This window comes from Heloderma suspectum, chromosome 2 (assembly GCF_057233095.1).
Source record: "Heloderma suspectum isolate Gila_16-S chromosome 2, 16-S_ref, whole genome shotgun sequence".
NCBI classification, from domain to species: domain Eukaryota; kingdom Metazoa; phylum Chordata; class Lepidosauria; order Squamata; family Helodermatidae; genus Heloderma; species Heloderma suspectum.
This window is the reverse complement of record NC_139459.1, coordinates 91,756,254-91,775,458: the sequence shown is the minus strand read 5'-3', so window position 1 is coordinate 91,775,458 and position 19,205 is coordinate 91,756,254. Positions and strand designations below refer to the sequence as shown.

The window sequence follows — 19,205 nt, the reverse complement described above, 5'->3', positions numbered from 1 at the left end:
TGAGGTACTTTTAAATACTTGCTAGTCTTTAAAGTGCCACACGAGTCTAGAGTATAATTGATAGGTATCATAGAATAGTAGGGTTGGAAGGGGCCCATAAGACCATTGAGTCCAACCCCCTGCTCAATGCAGGAATCTGTCAGAGCATTCCTGACAGATGGTTGTCCAGCCTCATCTTGAATGTGGGAGAGCTCACCGCCTCCCTAGGTAATTGGTTCCATTGTTGTATTGCTCTAACAGTCAGGAAGTTTTTCCTGATGTTCAGCTGGAATCTGGCTTCCTGTAACATGAGCCCATTATTCCGTGTTCTGCACTCTGAGATCATCGAGAAGAGATCCTGGCCTTCCTCTCTGTGACAACCCTTCAAGTACTTGAACAGTGCTATCCTATATCCCCTCAGTCCTCTCTTCTAAACATGCCCAGTTCTTTCAGCCTCTCCTCATAGGGCTTTGTTTCCAGTCCCCTGATCATCTTTGTTGCCCTCCTCTGAACCCTCTCCAGTTTGTCTGCATCCTTCTTAAAATGTGGCACCCAGAACTGGACACAGTACTCAAGGTGAGGCCTAATCAGTGCTGAGTAGAGGGGGACTAGTACTTCACGTCATTTGGAAGCTATACTTCTATTAATGCAACCCAAAAGAGCATTTGCCTTTTTTGCAGCCACATCACATTGTTGGTTCATATTCAGCTTGTGATATATAACAGTTCCAAGATCCTTCTCGCTTGTAGTATTGTTGAGCCAAGTATCCCCCATCTTGTAACTAAGCATTTAGTTTCTTTTTCCTAGGTGCAGAACTTGACATTGATCCCTATTAAATGTCATTCTGCTGTTTTCTGCCCAGAGCTCCAGCCTATCAACATCACTTTGAATTCTGTTTCTGTCTTCCAGGGTATTAGCTATCCCGCCCAGTTTTGTGTCATGTTTATCCTTCACCTGTGCTATTTTTAAAGAGATGGGAGTAAGCAACTGATGCTCCACTTCTTGTCTTCCCATTCTACTTCCATCTAGCAATACCTTCTGTGCTCCTCAAAAATACTTCTCACCCGCTTGATAATTTACTCTCCTGTGTTCCTTCCTGCTTTCATCTATCAACTTGCACTACTCTCATGCTCACCATCTGAATCCCAGAGCAGTACTTCTCTGATACTAGAAGCAATGTCCTTGTTGCTCCTTTGAGTCTAACCAAAAATATTTATGTTGTATTCATACCAAGAGTTAGATCCTGCCTGATTGCTGACGCCTCAGGGCAGTTAACAACAATATCAATAAAAACAAAGAACATAGCAAATTAAAAACAGCAGGTAACATACGCAAGTAAAAGGTGAAGGGAAGAGAGAGATAAACTATAAAAGGAAAGCAAATGCCATTAAAAACTCAAGAGAACTGGATGGACTTTGCCAGGGGCCCAAAGGATAACAATGAAAGAAGCCTAAACTGATGGCATAAGCTTTTGTGTATGATGTATTCGGGGGGTGGGGGGGTACTGTGGGTTAGTTATTGTTTTGAACCTTGGCAGCTCCTGTAGAGTTGGGAGTAGGAGCAGTGGGTGGAGCTGTTGCTAAGTTCTTCAGTTCTGTGTGTGATAAATAAAAGATGAGGCCTGCTAAGTCTTGCAGTCATTCCCACTACCTATACAAGAGTGTAGTAGTGCACACCTGGCTTTGTCAGATGCTGGAGAACATGGACTCTGATCTATGAAAGCTTATGCCACCATCTTAGTCTTTAAAGTGCCAGAAGACTCTCTACTGATTTTTTTCTGATACAAACTAACCCCGCTACTCTTCTGGGTATAGTGCCAGAGAATCTGATGCAGTCTACAGAGAATTTGAACTTTCTACATCTCTGGGCAGTAGAGCAGCCTCCAGCCAGTCAACCAAGGAGAACTGTGATCATACACGACGGGTGTTGAACCTTTTTCAGCCTGGGGCCAAACTGTATTTTGGAAAAGCTCTGGAAAACCACATTCCAGTGGTGAGCAAGGCCAAAATACCAAAAATCCCAGCATTTTGTAGCTTAATGATTAGTTGCTGCCAATAACTAAGTCTTAGGAGAGGAATTTCAGTGTTTTAGAACAGTGAAAATACCACACAAAAGCTGGGAAATCATCAGATGATTGGTGGTTGGGGGAAAGGGGGTGTGGCCACCTGGGCAACCCCAGAGGGCTAGATCAGGGCCTCAGGCAGACTGGATTTGGCCCCCAAAGCCTAAGATTCTGCACCCTGGCATACACCAAGAATCGGGCACAACTTTATGAAACAGCATTTATGCAGAAAAATTAAAACCCCTCAGTAAATATTTCATACTGCACAGTGAAAGGTTACCAATAGTAAAGTTCCTGCTAGGCTGACTGGCTCAAAATGCAAAAGATGCAAGCCTCTGCTTTTTAAATAAACATTCCACAAACAAGGAAATACGTAAGCAATAAGTTATAATAGTTTTTATTCATGTTAGAATTTCTATCAGTGTTTGAACATTAATGTTTAGAGAGTTTGTACAAATTTTCACTCATGATTTAAAATTGAGAACCACACTAGAGCACAAAATGGTAAACCTAAAACAGTTCAGAATGACATGAAATATCCACACTCTCTTTTAACACTGTTAACCTTTTCTTCGTTTGCAAATGGGATTTGTCATGAAAAATGTGCATTGTATTTATGTCTCAGCAATGTTCCAAAACATAATGGTATCATCATTACATATAAACTCTTTAAAAATATAATTCTGTCAAAAGAATTGAGGACTACTATGTACACTACAAAAATAAATTTTCATATAAATAAATTATATGGCATACTTTTATCTTTGTAACTGAAACACAAACCCATTTCTGCTAAAAAACAAAAAACAGGCAGACAATGAGACCCAGTCTGAATTTTTTTTTTCCTTTTAACTCCTTGCTCTAAAAAGCTACAAAACGAATCCTTAATGTAAATGTTATATACTCTCTTCCTATTTAACATTAGTAAGCATTCTATACAAATAAAATTCAATTAAAAAGTGAAAACATAACTGTAATAGTGTTTCCAATAGAAATAAAATCCCTGCATTGTGTTTGTTATAAACTGGCATGACAAATACTGTAAGAAAACATTCTTATGATACAAAAATATAAATATCAACAACAATTAAAGTTAAAAACAAAAACAGCCAGCCACTGAGATCTCCTTTTGCCAATGTGACAAGAAGAGAAAATGGTCTATACTATGTACCAAGGAGCAGGCACCCCACAAGGGAAATCTCTCTCATTCACATGTGCACCCATACATACACACATACATGGGAAGGCTAAGGTGAAGGGGCTATTGAACATCAATGCTCTTTCTCATTCTCTTCCTGGTTTTCTTTTAACGGGACTAGAGTAGGACTGACTGATAGGCCCCAAAGCAATTCCAGGGGTAAACCATTGTGACCACTGATGCTCCAGCACTTGGGGTAGCTCGCAATTAGTATCATACAGTTCTGTTGCAGAGGGTTTTTGTTTTTTAAAAAAATTCTGATATCACCACACTGCCAGTGCTCAGCTGGGGTCTGGTGACTTTTTGCCACCAAGTGTTTTCATGTTATGACAGGAAACTGGACCAGTAGATTGAGCTTTGCTGCCCTATTAAAGAGTAACTTATGTACTACTTAAATAATGGCATGACTTTTTGCTTTCTTACAAAAGTTCACATTAGATATATGTAAGCAGCTGTCTCGCATCAAAGCATTTTCAAAGCCAGGAACAGAAAAGGGCATATTGCTTCACACATTACAATGACAGATATCTAGCAGGGCTAAATGAAGATCTGCAAGCAAAAGCTGAGCATGGGAGGAGCGTATCTCAACTCAAATAATGCTGAAGTGGAAGGTCTAACTGTTGAAACAGACACCTCCGGTCAGCCCAATATGGGCCACCGGGCATTTGACTGTGACACACTGGGATTCCTCAAAGTTGAGACAAATTGGCAGGAACCCCCTCTGTAACTGAAACATCTCGTGATCATTACATTGGTCTGATGCAAAACCATTTACTGGTGGAAGAACGTACATTTTTCCTAAAGAACCCCTATGGGCCAGTTTGGTGAGGTCTGTACATAGGGCCTCCTTTCTGGATCAGCTTGTCTGGAGTGAATTAGCCAACTCATCAATAAGGAGAATTTGGAAACAAATTCAGTTGGGAACATCTGCTGATGCCTCACTGAAATTAATGGGACTTGTCTAAGAGCATCAGGAGTACCTGACGGGCTGCACACCATCAAAAAATGGCTTTCAAATATCACAAGATCATTCCACTTCAGTTATATGGGTGGCCTCACATTAACCTGAAGTGGCCAGAGAAGAACTGTGAGTGCTTTGCATCTTATTTATACATGCTTCTAGCTCTTATATAAAGGGAAAATGCCACAGGTCCCCCTTGAGGTGATATATGTGCTCCTGCTAGACAGAGAGCTCATGCACCTTCTCATGGGAGAAATGCAGGAGTTTCCCCTTTATATGAGCCTGGTTGCCAGTACAGAGAATGTACATCACCAGCCTTTTTTTGCTGCATCTAGATAACATGCTGTGTTAAACAAAGAGGGTAGGTTGACTGTGCTGACTTTGTGCCCTTTGCATATTTGTCCAGATACAAAATGGGTTTGTTTTAAAAGAAATCCCAAAAAGGAGTACTGCTTCAAAATGGTACTGAAAAAATATAGTTAATAAAATAGTAAAAAACACAATGCATTTCTTTAGGGGCACAATAATACAATTTTCCTAGTTTTCTTGTGCCCTGAAGATGTTCTTCACTGAAATGCACTGGGCATTTTACTGTTTTATTAAATTTTATGTATACATCTCAGTATGATTTTCATGATTTTGTTTGGTGCTGACCCTTTTCTCTGTCACTGATGGTTTTAAATATGTCTATTGGTTAGTCCCTCGCTCTGAGAAAGAATGGGATGGGTAAAGAATATAAAAGGATGAGTGTTAAATGAAAAAGTTACTTTCTGTTCTGCTATTACTAATTTATGGCATATTTTCATTATTAAAAATGCCAGTATAATTTATTTGAAAAAGGAACAGTTCATGACATAAGCATCCACTGTTAGTAGCTTGGATGCATTAAAAATCAATTTAATTACCATTTAAATGGAAGCTGCCCTTTATTTATTTGAAGTTTTCACAAAACTATGAGTATGAAGAATATCAACTATGCCAACTATGTTCAGAATACCTATATGATGTTCAGCATGCAGCAATGACTTTCTCTATTATGATGATCAAAATGCAATTATCAGTATTTGCCAAGGCTTTCACTAGTTGGCTTTCAGAGCCTTTAGCTTCAAGAAAGTCTTCTTATTGTTTTGGTCATGTGATTTATAAGGATGAAAAGCCACTCCATCACTACTAGGAGATACAATTCTAGCCATTATATGGATATGCAGAGAGGCACAGGCAGGTTAAGTAATTTCCTTAAAAAGCCAAACGCAGTACAACTGAAGTGACAAAACTACAACCCACAAATACTGATTCTGAAACTCTCCATTCTTCTGCTTTATGTCTGCCCTTTGATGGCATCAGTAGCGGCGGTTAAGCTCCAGTAATATTTTCACTAGTTCTCTACAAGACTGCGTGCAAGCTTGCATACAGTTGCACACATGGAAGTCCCACTAATTTCAATGTCAAGTCTTCACAAGTAAATGTGTGCCAGATTGCAGCCTTAGCTGGTTACCACAGTGAGCACAATCATTTTGGGAAATCTCTCTTGCAAATAAGCCATTGATTATGGATTGAAGTGGCATAACAGCTATGTACTTGCACATTCATTTCAGTGAGGCATGTGTCAGATGTTCACGATAGTCTGTGCTCCACAAAGTCAGTGCGCAAACATGCATGTCAAAACAAACCCCACACACAATAATGCTTACTTCACTCACTAAGGTTAACCCACTGCTCTTCATATCTGCTCATAAAACACACACACACACACACCAGAAAAAGAAAAAAATTATCACGCATAGCGTGTTTGAAAGTTAACAGAAACATTTCATACTACCACAGGGCTGTGATATGGAAATTTAAAAATACTTTAACACACACACACAAATCTTTACCAAAAAAAAATCCTAATACATTAGCAATATTTGCATAGAATTATACACGTAAATTATACAATACTTAAGCAGCAGCAACATATGCTGAAATTTACGACTAGATTAAGCTTAGTTGTGGCACAGAGATCAATGTACAATAAAGTACAGAGTAAAAACAATAGTCCCCACTCTGTTAAACAGGAGTTAAAACAACTCCAGATTATACTACTTTACATGGTTTCTCTTGTATATTACACATGTGTACATCTTTTAAATATTTATAGAAATATTTCACAAAATAATACAATAGGTTACAGTAACAGGGAACTGTTGTCTTGATGCAGCATTGTCCTTTTCCATAACTTCAAGCAGTTTCTCTTCAAGCAGTTCTGGAAAGAGGAGGTTTCCCATCTTTGGCCTCTTCTTTGCTTCAGTTATTTCCCTGTACAAATAGAGACAAAAAAAGGAGCCCCACTGTTCACCTAAAGTTCAGCAAAGATAAATAAATCACCTCAGCCCCAAGCCATCTGACAAGTCCTGCAATTAAAAGCTATGAGGCCTATGTTCTTTTTCCAGCAATGTCCGTGGCTTCCTGTGGCCAAATGGTTTAAACAGGATTAAAAAAAAAAAAAACACCTTGTAAATTGTCAATATTTCCATTTCTAGGTATCTAACATGATGCACCTTTGCCCAAGTTTGCTATCACAACTGATAGATGCAGGTCGTCCTTTTCTCAAGTTAGTACTGACTTCTGAAGTAAATGAGTACCACTAAAAATCTGAAGCCTGGATTTTCCTATATTCACTACCTCTTGAATCCTAGATGTGAAAGAGAATCACAGGGAATTCAGTCTATGCAACTATTCTAAGGCAAGCTAATCTATGCCTATCTAGGCTTTTCATAGATAACCAAGGAAAGCAACTCCACAGTCCCTTTAATTTAGTTTTTCAACCATTAAAATGGTCTTACAGTAAATACGTTTTTTCTACGTCTACTTTCCTATTCTTTAAGCCTATTGCTTCTTTGTTCTCCCTTCAGTAGATCCAGTGAACAACTGCTCTTCCTAAGCTTTGTTTAGCATTATGTGCATGAGCCCCAGGCTCATGCATTCCCCTGGGAGATCAGAAGCATTTGCTTCTGTTTTGAAATAACCACAGTTTGTTGTTATGTCCAAACCCAGACAAACTGGGGATAGTGCTAACTAGAGTTTATTGATGCAAGCACAATCAAACCAAGGTTAACGATCCTGGCTTGTCTCATAATTAACACTAACCACAGTTTCCAGTTTGGACATAACAAACCACCATTAATTGAAAATGGAAGTGCATGCTTCCTATCTCTTTATGCCCACCATGGAAGAGGAGAGGGAAGAAAGTTCATGGGTCCAAGATCTGTGCACATAATGCTTAATTATAGTTCAGCATTACAGATTGTGGCCCTAGACTTGCCAGCTGTGTCCAACATTGGGAGTGCGCACAGCAAATTTGACGTCTCCACCCATGTAGGCTCCATTTTGGACCAGATGCCAGACCATCCCAGTCTCATCTGAAATGAGTCTAGAGTGAAGTCTCCAGGCCCTGGTGCACAGCACTATTATGCACCAGAGGTCAAGATCCTGCTGTGGCATTCTGGCCTAATTAAGTACACCCCAATTCTCACCCCCATCCCATTGTATTCCTTACAAAAAATGGCAGGGATGGATCTAATAATCACAGACAGAATGCTGCAATAGGGTCTTCAAACCTTCATGCATGCTACTGTACCTGTGGAGTTCATTCAGTGGCAGCCAGAAAGGTTGTGTGCCAGGAAGCAAGAGTGTACCACCACTGAGCTGCTGCAACTGAGGGAGACCCAACACACGTACCAGGGGAGCACTGCAAGGTGGAGCAGAGGCATGGGGGCTACTAGGTTATCCTCAGTAAGAACAAGAAGCCTCTTGCTTCCCAGCGCACCACCTCACTGGCCACCACCCGGATATAACCTGGGGAGACTATTGCTTAGGATATTGCCTAGAGATAGCTGGGGAATCTGTGGCCCACCGGATGTAATTTGACTCCAACTCCTATCAGCCCCAGCGAGCATGGCTAATGGTCAGGGATTATGGGAGTTGTAGTCCAACAATATCTAGAAGGCCACAGGTTCCTGACCAACTCAACTGAGAGTCCAGATCCACCATACTTACATTTTTTCTGCATATTTTCTGAAATCCTTTTCTGTAGTTAGTTAGAGCTATTGATTTTTGGAAGCTAGAACAGGCTCCCAGAATAGGAAATCTATATGAACATGATTTTAGATTTCTGCATGCTTCCACCTGGAATAGGCAATGTTACCCAGCTGGGATTAAAAGCTTTACCTTAATCTGAGCTGTTGCCACGAGTTCTTTCTTCACATTCAACATCTTGCAGTTCTATTACTTCTACTTTAGAGTTCCTCCTCTCACACCGGACATTGAAAGGCACATGAGGGTCCTCAAATTGTCCATGGTCAGTTTCATGGTATCCCTCATAGGATGGAAAGCCTCCTCCACGAGTATTGTGGCTGTGCACAGCAGGATGCACAGCAACGGTAACTGAAGCGGAGGCAGTCACAGTAGTGATCGGCTGGCAGTAAGGTGGCACTGAAGTGCCCATGGCAGTGAAGGCAGGGTTTCTGATGTTCTGAGACCGAGCTCTCTGGCTAGAAAAGTCCCTATTATTAGGACAAGAATGCCCATCAGTAGGCGTTTCAAAAGCATCCCTGCGTGGCCGATAAGGGGGTGGCCGGAGTCCATCCCTTGGTTCTCTTTTGGGTTTCTTATTTTGATGCCACGTTTGTTGGGATCCAGGCTCTTGGTTAGTCTGCAGTCTTGGACTTGGCTGAGCATATCTCATCTCTGGCTGAACCACCTGGAAATGAAACAGGCAGCAAAACCTTTGAATGCAACTGTGAAAACAAATAGTTGCACCTTCTGGATGAGACTCTTCCACAGTATGACAACAAATCATGCATTCCCAGAGTAATTCTGACAGTGTTATTTTGGAGGTTTACTGGTGCTTTCACTACACTGTGATTTCTGAAAATCATAACAAGCAGCAAAGTATATATCACAGTAGGGTTTGTGGCTCAGTGATAGAGCACATGCTTTGCATGCCGAAGGTCCCAGGTTCAATCCTTGCATCTCCAGGAAGGGCTGGAAAAATTCTTGCCTGGAATATAGGAGAGCTGCTGCCAGTCAGTGTCAGCAATACTGGGTTAGATAAACCAATGGTCTGACTCGGTATGAGGCAGCTTCCGATGTTCCTAGTAGAACACAAGACGGTTTGTACATGTGTGCAGACACACTTCCCACAAACTTAGCAGTGTGTAATCCTATGCTTCCAACATAATTATCAGTATCTTTCAAGAGAGTGGATGGAAACACTTTCTCAAGTAGCTTCCTAACAAAACACTGTTGGGTTTTGGCAGAAGCTATGGTTCAGCTAGGGTATGTGTACACAGGATGTTAGTGGGATGTAAAGAATATGGGATGTCAGTTGTAAGAATCTAGGTTTTTGGATCTTAGTAAAAAGCGTGAAGCACAACAGCCACATAAATCAAACAACTGTGACCAACTTAAAATGTGGTTCTGCTTGTACCTATTTTTAGGCCTCTACTTATTTGCATTTCATCCCAGATGCAGCATTAGATTGTAAGGGTGGAGGGAGAGAGAGGAGGGAATAATTTTTTCACTCTACATTTTACTTGTCCAAAGACAAACATCTGGGTACTTGGTTATTTCAGAATAGGATATGCGTTAGTACAACTTTGATGAACTATTCATGGTGTATGCCATCCTATGTCTTGGATGGATTTCTTATTTTTTTTAAGCCACTCAGTTTCCCATTATTTATTTTACCAAAGCTACTGCCAAATTCCGGTCCTTCGGACTAAGGGCAATGGCTCACTTCACACCTGGCATTTTATCCCACTACAAACTGGTCCCTTTGATTCCAGATCCTTTCTGGGATTTACACTGGTCCTGTAATACAGGCATCTCTCATAGTGCTTCTCTCCGCTCTATACCTTTTCATGGCTGGACAGAGCTGCACGGAACAATCAGGACAGAAGGGGGCTACTGGCCCCATGCCCCCTCCCCTGATCATTGGTTCCTGTAACATGATTGATGGCTCTGCCCATCCCTCCACTCTTCCACAGCAGGAGGGAAGTTGGAAGCCTTTCTAGTGACCTGAATAGTGGGCTATGGGAGCTGGTCCCCTCCTCCCTCCGACTTTGTGGCGAGGGAGAGAGAGTCTTCGTGGTGGCTTACCCTGAGGTTGCTGGTGCTGCTAGTCCTTCTCTGCTAAATATGTCAGTGTGTGATGGAACTAAATACAGTATATTGCTTGCACTAGTGAGTTTGAAGGGTATACCGATTTCCGGGTTCCCAGCTACAGAAATAAGAAACCCACAAATGGACCTGTATACAGTCAATGCACCAAGCCATCCCTAGCAGCCCCAGGTGACCATTTCATGGGGAATACCTTCTTCTTTAGACCCAGCTTGCTTCCCCTCTCCGTGCTATTGTTGCTCTTCCCTCTTATTCTGGCTTCCCAATGACCCAGCAAGGTGGGCTAGGAGAAGAGATAGTGGCTGGTTAGGTGGGAGGGGGTACTATGGAAAACCACCTCAGCATTACTGCCTTATCTAAAACAAATCCACACCCAAAAAGGAAACCATTAAAAATGACCATTCCAAGCTCTGCATGATTAATTTATTCAGGGGAGGAGAAGGGGCACTTTTAAAACCCATTGAAATCATAACTATCAAGCCTTTCTCCTGTGTGGCTGAGAAGGAAGACTCCCCCATCCACCCTGGGAGGAAAAAGGCCTATCAATCTGGTGAGCAAAAGGGAGAAGAAGCAGTCGGTGAAGTTAATAGGAGGGGGAGGTTCAAAGTAAATGCACTGAAGGGGATGGGAGACCTTAAGACTGCTACTCTAAGTAGACTTACAATTGACTCCTATGCATGCCTACTCAGAAGCAAGCCACACAGATTTCAATGGCACTTACTCCCAGGAAAGGAAAGCCTTACAGCCAATGGGTTTATTCAGAAGTAAGCATTGCAGTGTTCGGGGGGATCTTGGAGAAGCATTTGGGATGGTTAACCGCTTTACAGTTCAAGCACCCATAGTGGAATGGGAGAGAGGCAGAAACGGTCACTTGAAACGTGGTCAATTACCTCCCCCCACTCTCCCACCGATTTGTTGTCATGACAATGTTATTCAACACCACCCAGCAACACTCCTTAGCACACCCCCACACAAAGTGGGACAAAGCACAAAAGGGGAAATACACAGAGGAGAAATGGCAATTTCAATCACAAGCAGAGAAAGTGCTGGGTTTTCCCCATTCTCAGATAACACAGGAAGAGGGAGGGGAAATTGTGAGACAGCAGCAGGAGAGCAGCATCGTCGTTTAAAGCTCCAGTGAAAACCAATGATTAAAGAACGATCCTGCTAAAAAACCAAGGTGTGAAGAGAGCCAATATCACCAGAGCCATACCAATCCCATCCCCCTACTCCAAAACTCTGCAACTTGAGGAAAAAATATGCAAATGAAACATGTCTACATTTGTTCAGTACTGAATTGGTTCCAACACTTCCTTTCCGGAAATGCTTTTGAGATTTGTACCAAGTAGGGCCAGAAATAAAGATAATTAAGGGTCAGGTCACAAAAGAGGCAGCATTCATTCTCTCCTTGCAATCATGTACTCAAATATACAGCTTTGTAAAGACACTGAACTGTGAATAAGCTGCTGCAGCCATTTCCCTGACTGTGGCAACTGCCATCATAGGAATGCTTGTAGGTGTTCCCATGCAACTGAGGGATTCAAACAAAAACGTTTCTCAAGTGCACAACCACAAAGATAAAATGGGCTCTTCTTTTTGTATAAACCAACTCTAAATTACACTGACATGTTTTGGAGCTCAGCCTGACATCTCATTGTTACTCTGCCGCATGCATGAAGTTTCAGACCAAGCACTACTCTAAAACATACACCAATCTGGGATGCATGGCTCCACATATGTGTGGCAGCTTCTGTCAAACCAGTAAAGCAGCTGAATGTTAAGACTATATGGGATAGCTTGACAAGAAAACAGGTAGGACTGGGGTTTACTTACAGTGGATCTGGCAAATACTGGATTTTCAGTTGCTTCAACTCTTACTTGGTGGACTGGGGCGCCAGGTCTTTGGGTGGCCTCATACTGATGGACCTCCTCGCTGATTCCTGATACGGTGGTCTGAGAACTGTACTCAGAATCAGAAGAATCTGATCCATTCTGACCATGCCTTGGTGGTATGGCAAACCTCACAATGTTTGGGGGAGCCTCAGAAGAAGGGGTAGGTAACCTGCTCCTTCCATCCGCTGGAGAAACCTAAGAAGGACAGTTCAACAACTCTTAATGGATGTCCATAAAAACCTTAGGCTGATTCCCAGGTCCTGAAGAAGAAACACATATCTCACTGTCGAAGAATGTCACTGCTTGTGATACGTGAATCTGTCCTTTTGGCTTATATTATATACATACAATATCTTTACCTTTGAAAAGTATTCAGAAACTTCAGCTGCTCTAAAATGCAGCTGTCAGACTTTTGACTGGATGCAGGTGGATGGAATTTGTAACTGATTTTATTCCATCTGCATGACCAGTTAATTTCTGAGTCCAGTTCAAGGTGCTGATGCTTACCTTTAAAGACCTAAACACCAGTGGAGGCTGGTGGCTCAGATGTCAGTGGGGCATAGAACCCACTCCAGGTTTCAGTCAGAACCAGTCAGAATTCTAAAGGAGCTATCCAAGGTGCATAGCATCTAAGTATTTCCCCCTCCCATATGTAACCACACATGAACCTCATTCAGCATTGGAGGCCCTGCAACTTGCCCCTCCATCACGTGAGGTATAATGGGATTTTTCTCTTCCTACTATCGGTCTCAAATTATTTACAGTCCCTCTCCCCATGCTCTTTTCTTGGCTGATGACAAATTAATTAGAAAGAATAATTGTTTATTTATTATTTTTTTAAAAAAGCATTTGCATCCCGCCCTATATCACTAGGATCTCATGGCACCATACAGAATGTAAAAGAACCTCAAACAAATTCTGCTACTGAAAACAAATATGCAAATGGAATGAAATCTGTAAATCTGTTTAATTTTTATTCATCATTCCAGTAATATATAATTTGGGTTTCTGGCATTTTAACACAGAATTCATGACTCTCTGGGCAGGGTGAAAAGATCTATGTGCTAGGGATTCAGAAGTATCCCTGCACTTGCCCCGGAAGGGGCTAAGCATCTCTGCATGTTCAAGCAAACACTTACAAAAGCCAAAGGGCTTTGCAAATGTTCAGTGCAATCACTCCTAGAATGCTCGCCACCACCTCTCCCTGCCTTGGTCCCAAAGCCCCGTCCCCCAGACTAACCTTGGGGCAAGGGGAAGTCAGTGACAGTAGAGCTGGCTATTCTCAGCAGAGCATCTTCAGCCAGGGATTTGACCAGGACAAATGGCACTCTGCACACAATGGGAATTGTACACAGAGCATCATTTCCCTATCGGGATGCTGGAATTCTGCCAGGTGCACTGCCTGGGTCTGGAAGCACCTGAAAACTGCCTCTGCTGTCATCATCCCTGCCTTCCCCTGCCCCAATGGTAAGTTCCTAGGGGGCCTTGGGATAGAGGACTCAGTCCAGCCTTCCCCAACCTGGTGCTCTCCAGATGTGTCAGACTACAACTCTCATTATCCCAGCCAGCATGGCCACTGCTGACTGGGGATGATGGGAGTTATGAACCAACACACCTGGAAGGCACCAGGTTGAGGTAGACCGAACTAGGCGGTGGGAGCAGAAGTAGCTCACAGCATGAGTGAGAGCACAGTCCCTCTTGCAAGCATCCTATCAGGGGTGCTCACCTTTACAAGTGCTGCTGATCAAATGCTCAACATCCTTACCATGTTCACAGGGGCTTCCTTTCTCTTTTATTTTAAAAAAAGAATAGTCCACGTACGTATGGGACTCTCGCACTACATGAGAGGAGCATTCCCTGGCTCTTAGAGGAAAATGGGGAAGCACCTGCCTACAAAGAGCTCTACAACAGGGACCTGATTGTGGCATCCAATAATATATATCTTAAAGTTTGGGAACGTCTTGTTTTCCAGGCTTGTAACCTATAGTTTACAAGCTGTAGTATGATTTGTATCTTGGTGGTCTGTTCTGATAAAAATAAACACATGAATGGATTTGGGTATTAGGAGAGAAAAATGGCTCCTTTATACATTGACATCTTTGTTGCCTGATAACAAATGTGTTCTTAAGGCCAGGAACTACACCAGCGTCTGCTTTTCAGCATCAAGCAGTTAAAGAATTAAGATCTGTACAACCAAACTGGATGTCAGATACTTAGACTTATTTTCAATGAGAAAAAAAAATCTGTTTCTGTACTAAAGTGCCAAGTATTACAATGCAAAATAATTAAAAGTAGCACATGTGTAAAATACATAAAATCATAATAGCAGCTGAAAAAAAGAATAACTATAATTTCCAAGGAATAAAATACTGACCTCAGGATATGGTCCAAACAGGGAAAGGAGAACAGGAAGTAGCACCAATCCATTCAAAGCACCCAAGATGGTTAAAATTGCCAAAACAGCAAAGAAATACCTGAAAGATTTTAATATATTAAACGTTAAAAGCAGAAAGTGTGTTAAATATTAAAAACACAAATCAAAAATAAAACATATTTTATTAAAGTTTGGAAACAATCGTACCAACATAACATTCAAAATTGTTTTTGTTTAATGTACAAAGTCAGTATGCATTATTTTTCTTTTTACCTTTGAGATTAGAGAGGCTACATTCCACAACCCAAAGTGTTAGTTCAAAAAAGGAAAGAAAAAAAAGCTTGTTAATTTACCGAAATCTTCCAGCATGTAATGTTATTTATGAATGTGTTACACAAACACAAAAATATGGAATGTGAACTGAATGACTGAACAGACTGAAAGCACAAATACAATGAAAAGGGGCCCCCATTAGCGAAAACCCAGCAGAAGCAAACAAATGAAGTGAAGGGTGTAGAATTTAAACAATTTAGCCTAGAAGGAAAAAGAAGCCCACTTCTCCCAGCAGCTAATCCACTGTGAAATGCTTCTGCGCCTAACAGCAGAATCTCTAATTAAATCTCTAGTGTATCAGGTAAGGCTTTCCCTCGCCATTCATTAATCACAACTTTCCGCCTTGAATTCTGTGAGTTCCAGTTTTACCAAATAGCTCAAATTGCAACCTTTTTAGACACAGGAACCAGCTTTTTGCAAAGAAAATGCAGGCCATTCTGTGGTAAGCTTGAGCATTGTACTGAGTAAGAGCACTCTACAATAGCAGAGCTGCATTGCAGGCTAATCTTTTGTTGAACAATTTAGCATCTCTGAATGCTCTTGTTTTGTGTCAGCCAATTCAAACATAAAGGCTGAAGTACTATGGAAGAAGAAGAGAGTGCACAAGTGGTTGTTCTTTCCCACCATTGAGGGCTAAGGTCTCGTATCTTTCATGAATAAGGGCAACTCTACACCAGCCTAAAATCCTGCATTTAAAACAGAGCTTTCTGCTTCCATTTTAAATGCAGGATCACGACTCCCTTTTTCACGTGCTTCCTTTCCCCCCACTCCCTTCCCCCTCCTTCTCCCCGTATCTGAGTCTTCCATTATCTTTCATTGATCTCACTCCTCTTCTTGCCGCTTTTACTCTTTTCACAGAGGAAACTGAAGCAGAAGGTGTGGGGGGGTAATTTGATAGCTCATTATCTGCGATCTATTTAAAAACGGAACAAAGGACATTTAGTGCAGGAGATGCCTTGAATGATCATGGGATCATGTAAACAGCCCGCAAACCTCTGTGAAGGAGCAATGTCAGTCACAGGATAAAAGCTCCGTGTGAAGGAGCTCTAAGATGACAAACCTGCCAGCAAGAGGAAAGCCTGACGAGATGGTGTCCAGCGTAGGAGGAGGGCAGGCGAAACACAGAGGTGAAGCTCAAAGATGCATTTTATAGCTAATGGATTGGGGGACTTTGGGTCTTAGGCAATAGTCTGAAGGTGAAAGGGCAGAAGGGGAAGATGCTATGTCACTGTTGGCTACATGGTTTAAACAGGAAACACTCATCTGATCAAATCTATCAACATGGAAAGCTACAGCTATCATCCAGGATTACATCTGGGAATTTCTGGTGTGCATTAACAGAAGGGGGCGTGGGGTGTGGGATCAACAAACTAATCTCTTACACTAATGTAAACTAACACAGCTTTATACTGGAAAATACCAGCAACAAGAAGCGCTGGGGACATTTGCATCTCATCAGTCTAGCTCAAGAATAAACAGGCTGATTATAGATCTGACCACTTTGAGTATATAAAACTTCTACCCAGACATGCAGTTGGGGTAAAAACCTATTCCTTGCCAGAGGTTTGGAGCCTCATCAGCCCTTGAAAAAATGCCCAAGTTTTGCTCATTTACTTTAGATCCATCTTCAAAAAACCAGAAAAACTAACCGCAGATTGTGCTGCAAAATGAGGTGGCCAAGCAAGTACTGCCTGAAGTTTTAAAGTGCTGAAATACCCATTTTTATATTTTTAAAGAAAACATCTCATTCCTGTTGGACAGTAGATTAAATCCACTAGGACACTGGCAATGTGTACTGTTCATTATTTTTCAGTAGTACAAAAGCAGAAGCCCCACTGAAATGGAAGGGGTCTGCACATCAGCAGTGCCTCATAGACGACCCCAAACTTTCTTCAGCTGTTCCAGGGCCAGGCCAAGACATTTTGTTGCTCGAGGTGGCAGAAGTTGGCACCTGAAAGTCATTTCAACATGGATGAGGGGACAATGTCTTCTACAGTGTCTGGGGGAAGTGAGCTAGATTGGGGGGTGCATGGCAAGTAATGTGTTGGACACTGCTCTGTCCTCCAAGGCCTTGCCACTTTTTCACCACTCTGCCTGGCTGCTGCTTCCCCCACACCCATCATTTGCCACATGGTGCAGCTACCTCACTAGGAAGTCTAGCTCTGCCAGTACTCACTCACTGTCTCAAACACGCACACATCCCTACGGCACAGTGAGTTGGATTCACTTTTGGATCCCGCAGAGGCTTCTCCTCATGGAAGTAAGTAGCAATTTGTGCCAATTGCCCATTTTCCCTGCAGCACCATCACACTCCACCTCTCATGCTGTTCCAGAGGGTCCCACAAACCTCTGGAGCAGGTTTTCAGAGGATGCAAGTGCCACAGGATAAAGTGCGAGGGGCGGGGGAGAATGCTGAGACCCAAGAGGACCATGTTCCATGAATAAGATCCTGCTCACAGCTCTCCAGATCCAATTGGGGGTAGATGTGCTGTAGGATATCAGCAGGAGGGCATAAAAAAAAATTGACATGACTTTTTGGAAACAGCCCTATAAGCACAGCTAAGGTCCACAGTTTTCCAAATGCTGGATTTGTGCCCTTAACTGCTGTATGCCCAGTTACCTCATGCTGGAGGTAAGTCTTTTTTGGCGGGAGGGGGAACTGTACGTAAAAGCCTAGGTGAGAAGTGGTGCAGGGAGATATCTATGAACAGGGGTGGGTGGGGGAAAGAGTGCGACAGAGGGGACTTGTAGTGGAACCAGGTTTAAAACTAGCTTATATACTAGGGTGAATGTAGAAAGAGGGTATGATTTCATAACATCTTGAGATACTTCTATAATAGATGCTTCCACAATGCTGTTCTCCTCTTTACTACCATTTTACAGGTTTTAATTCTTGTATTGATGTTTACTGTTCATCATTTATCAATCTAGCTCATGTCAGTCTGAAGAGCCCATTCTAATTTGTGGCTCCTACTATTTTGTTCTATTGCATTGTTTATTTGCCATGCAAACCTACAAAGAGATGGCTGCTTTTCCTCACAGCAACTTTGCAGAAACTGTTAGGAGGAAAATAGGATCCATTTCACCACTTCTCTCAAATTCCCTCCCAATTCTGCCAAATTCACATTCTTAATTAAATACGCAAGAAAACAGGCTCCCTTTAGCTTCAGACAGAAAGGCCTTTGGGCTTTACTTTATGGATTTTATGTTACATTTGGTGATGTTGTAGGTGCCTGCCTGCCCACATTTTACACTGGACTTTTTTTTTTGGTCAGCCAAAGTTTTCCATAACCTTCAAACAGGGGTGAGGGGAGGAAAGTGGGGGAAGGAAAGTTTCAGTTTCAGGATGTTTATAGTTTTTCAGGCTTCTCCACTCAAAGTACTCTGCATGTAAATAGTTTCAAAGAGTGGTTAGGTTAAAGGTCACCTCCAGCTAACCACTGGACAATACAGGCTCTTTGGGACTAACTTAATTTTGCTATTGAACAAACTATAGGCTGCAGAAGATCCTTTCTGAGTTGGAATCATTTTTTTTCAGGAACAAAATCCAGTGCCTGCAATGTAAATGGGAACAGCTACTAAAATGTAAGTAGCAGTTAATAAAGCAGAGTGAAAGTGGAGCCATGAGATAAGCAAGCACAGCACATAATGCAAAGCATTACAACAGCAGCAGGTAAACAGAAATGCACAATAATGTTCCTGTGAAAGGAATCTCATTTATCTGATATTTTGACAACCCAAATTCACTGGGGTGCCCCAATGTAATCCAATTTTAAAGTGTAATCCAATTGTAATAGCACTTTTCTTAACCACATTTCTGATTATCCAATTGTAGGAACTTTTGACTAATCAGATAAAGGCTCTGTGTGGGGAAAGGCAGAATGCACACGTTTTACCTGACAATAAAGTCAAACTCAGATCCTGCAAGCATTAATACACCAAGCAGAGTAGACACAGCTCCATCCAACACAGGTGCAAACATGTGCTCTAAGGCGAGGACAGCCCTGCGATTCTTGTCTCCTATTGCAGTCAGAAATGCCTGGAAAAGAATGGTGTTCATGCCATCAGATTAGTGTGTACAGCTTATATGGTTTCTTGGTTTTCCCCAGAGGAGAAAAAGGTTGTACAATTTAAACCCATCCACTAATTAGAATTTAAGGAAGACTTTGATTTTGTAGTCTGACAGAAAATTTAATTTATAAAATGAGAGATGCTAGGATCCATCACTACCTGGAAGTCATGC

General features: G+C 41.9%; 1 protein-coding gene across 1 annotated transcript in view; it reads right to left on the bottom strand.

Annotated features, from left to right (window-relative positions):
- Window positions 1–2,418: 2,418 nt before the first annotated feature.
- Window positions 2,419–19,205, bottom strand: part of PTCH1 (patched 1) — a 120,822-nt gene continuing 104,035 nt past the window's right edge. Inside the window, exons 21-25 of the mRNA XM_084834108.1 lie at window positions 18,859–19,001; window positions 14,630–14,729; window positions 12,196–12,450; window positions 8,410–8,941; window positions 2,419–6,498 (exon numbers count right to left, since the gene is read on the bottom strand). Coding sequence (XP_084690234.1) covers window positions 8,411–8,941; window positions 12,196–12,450; window positions 14,630–14,729; window positions 18,859–19,001 — 1,029 coding nt within the window. The 3' untranslated portion in view covers window positions 2,419–6,498; window position 8,410. The remainder of the gene's footprint in view (window positions 6,499–8,409; window positions 8,942–12,195; window positions 12,451–14,629; window positions 14,730–18,858; window positions 19,002–19,205) is intronic.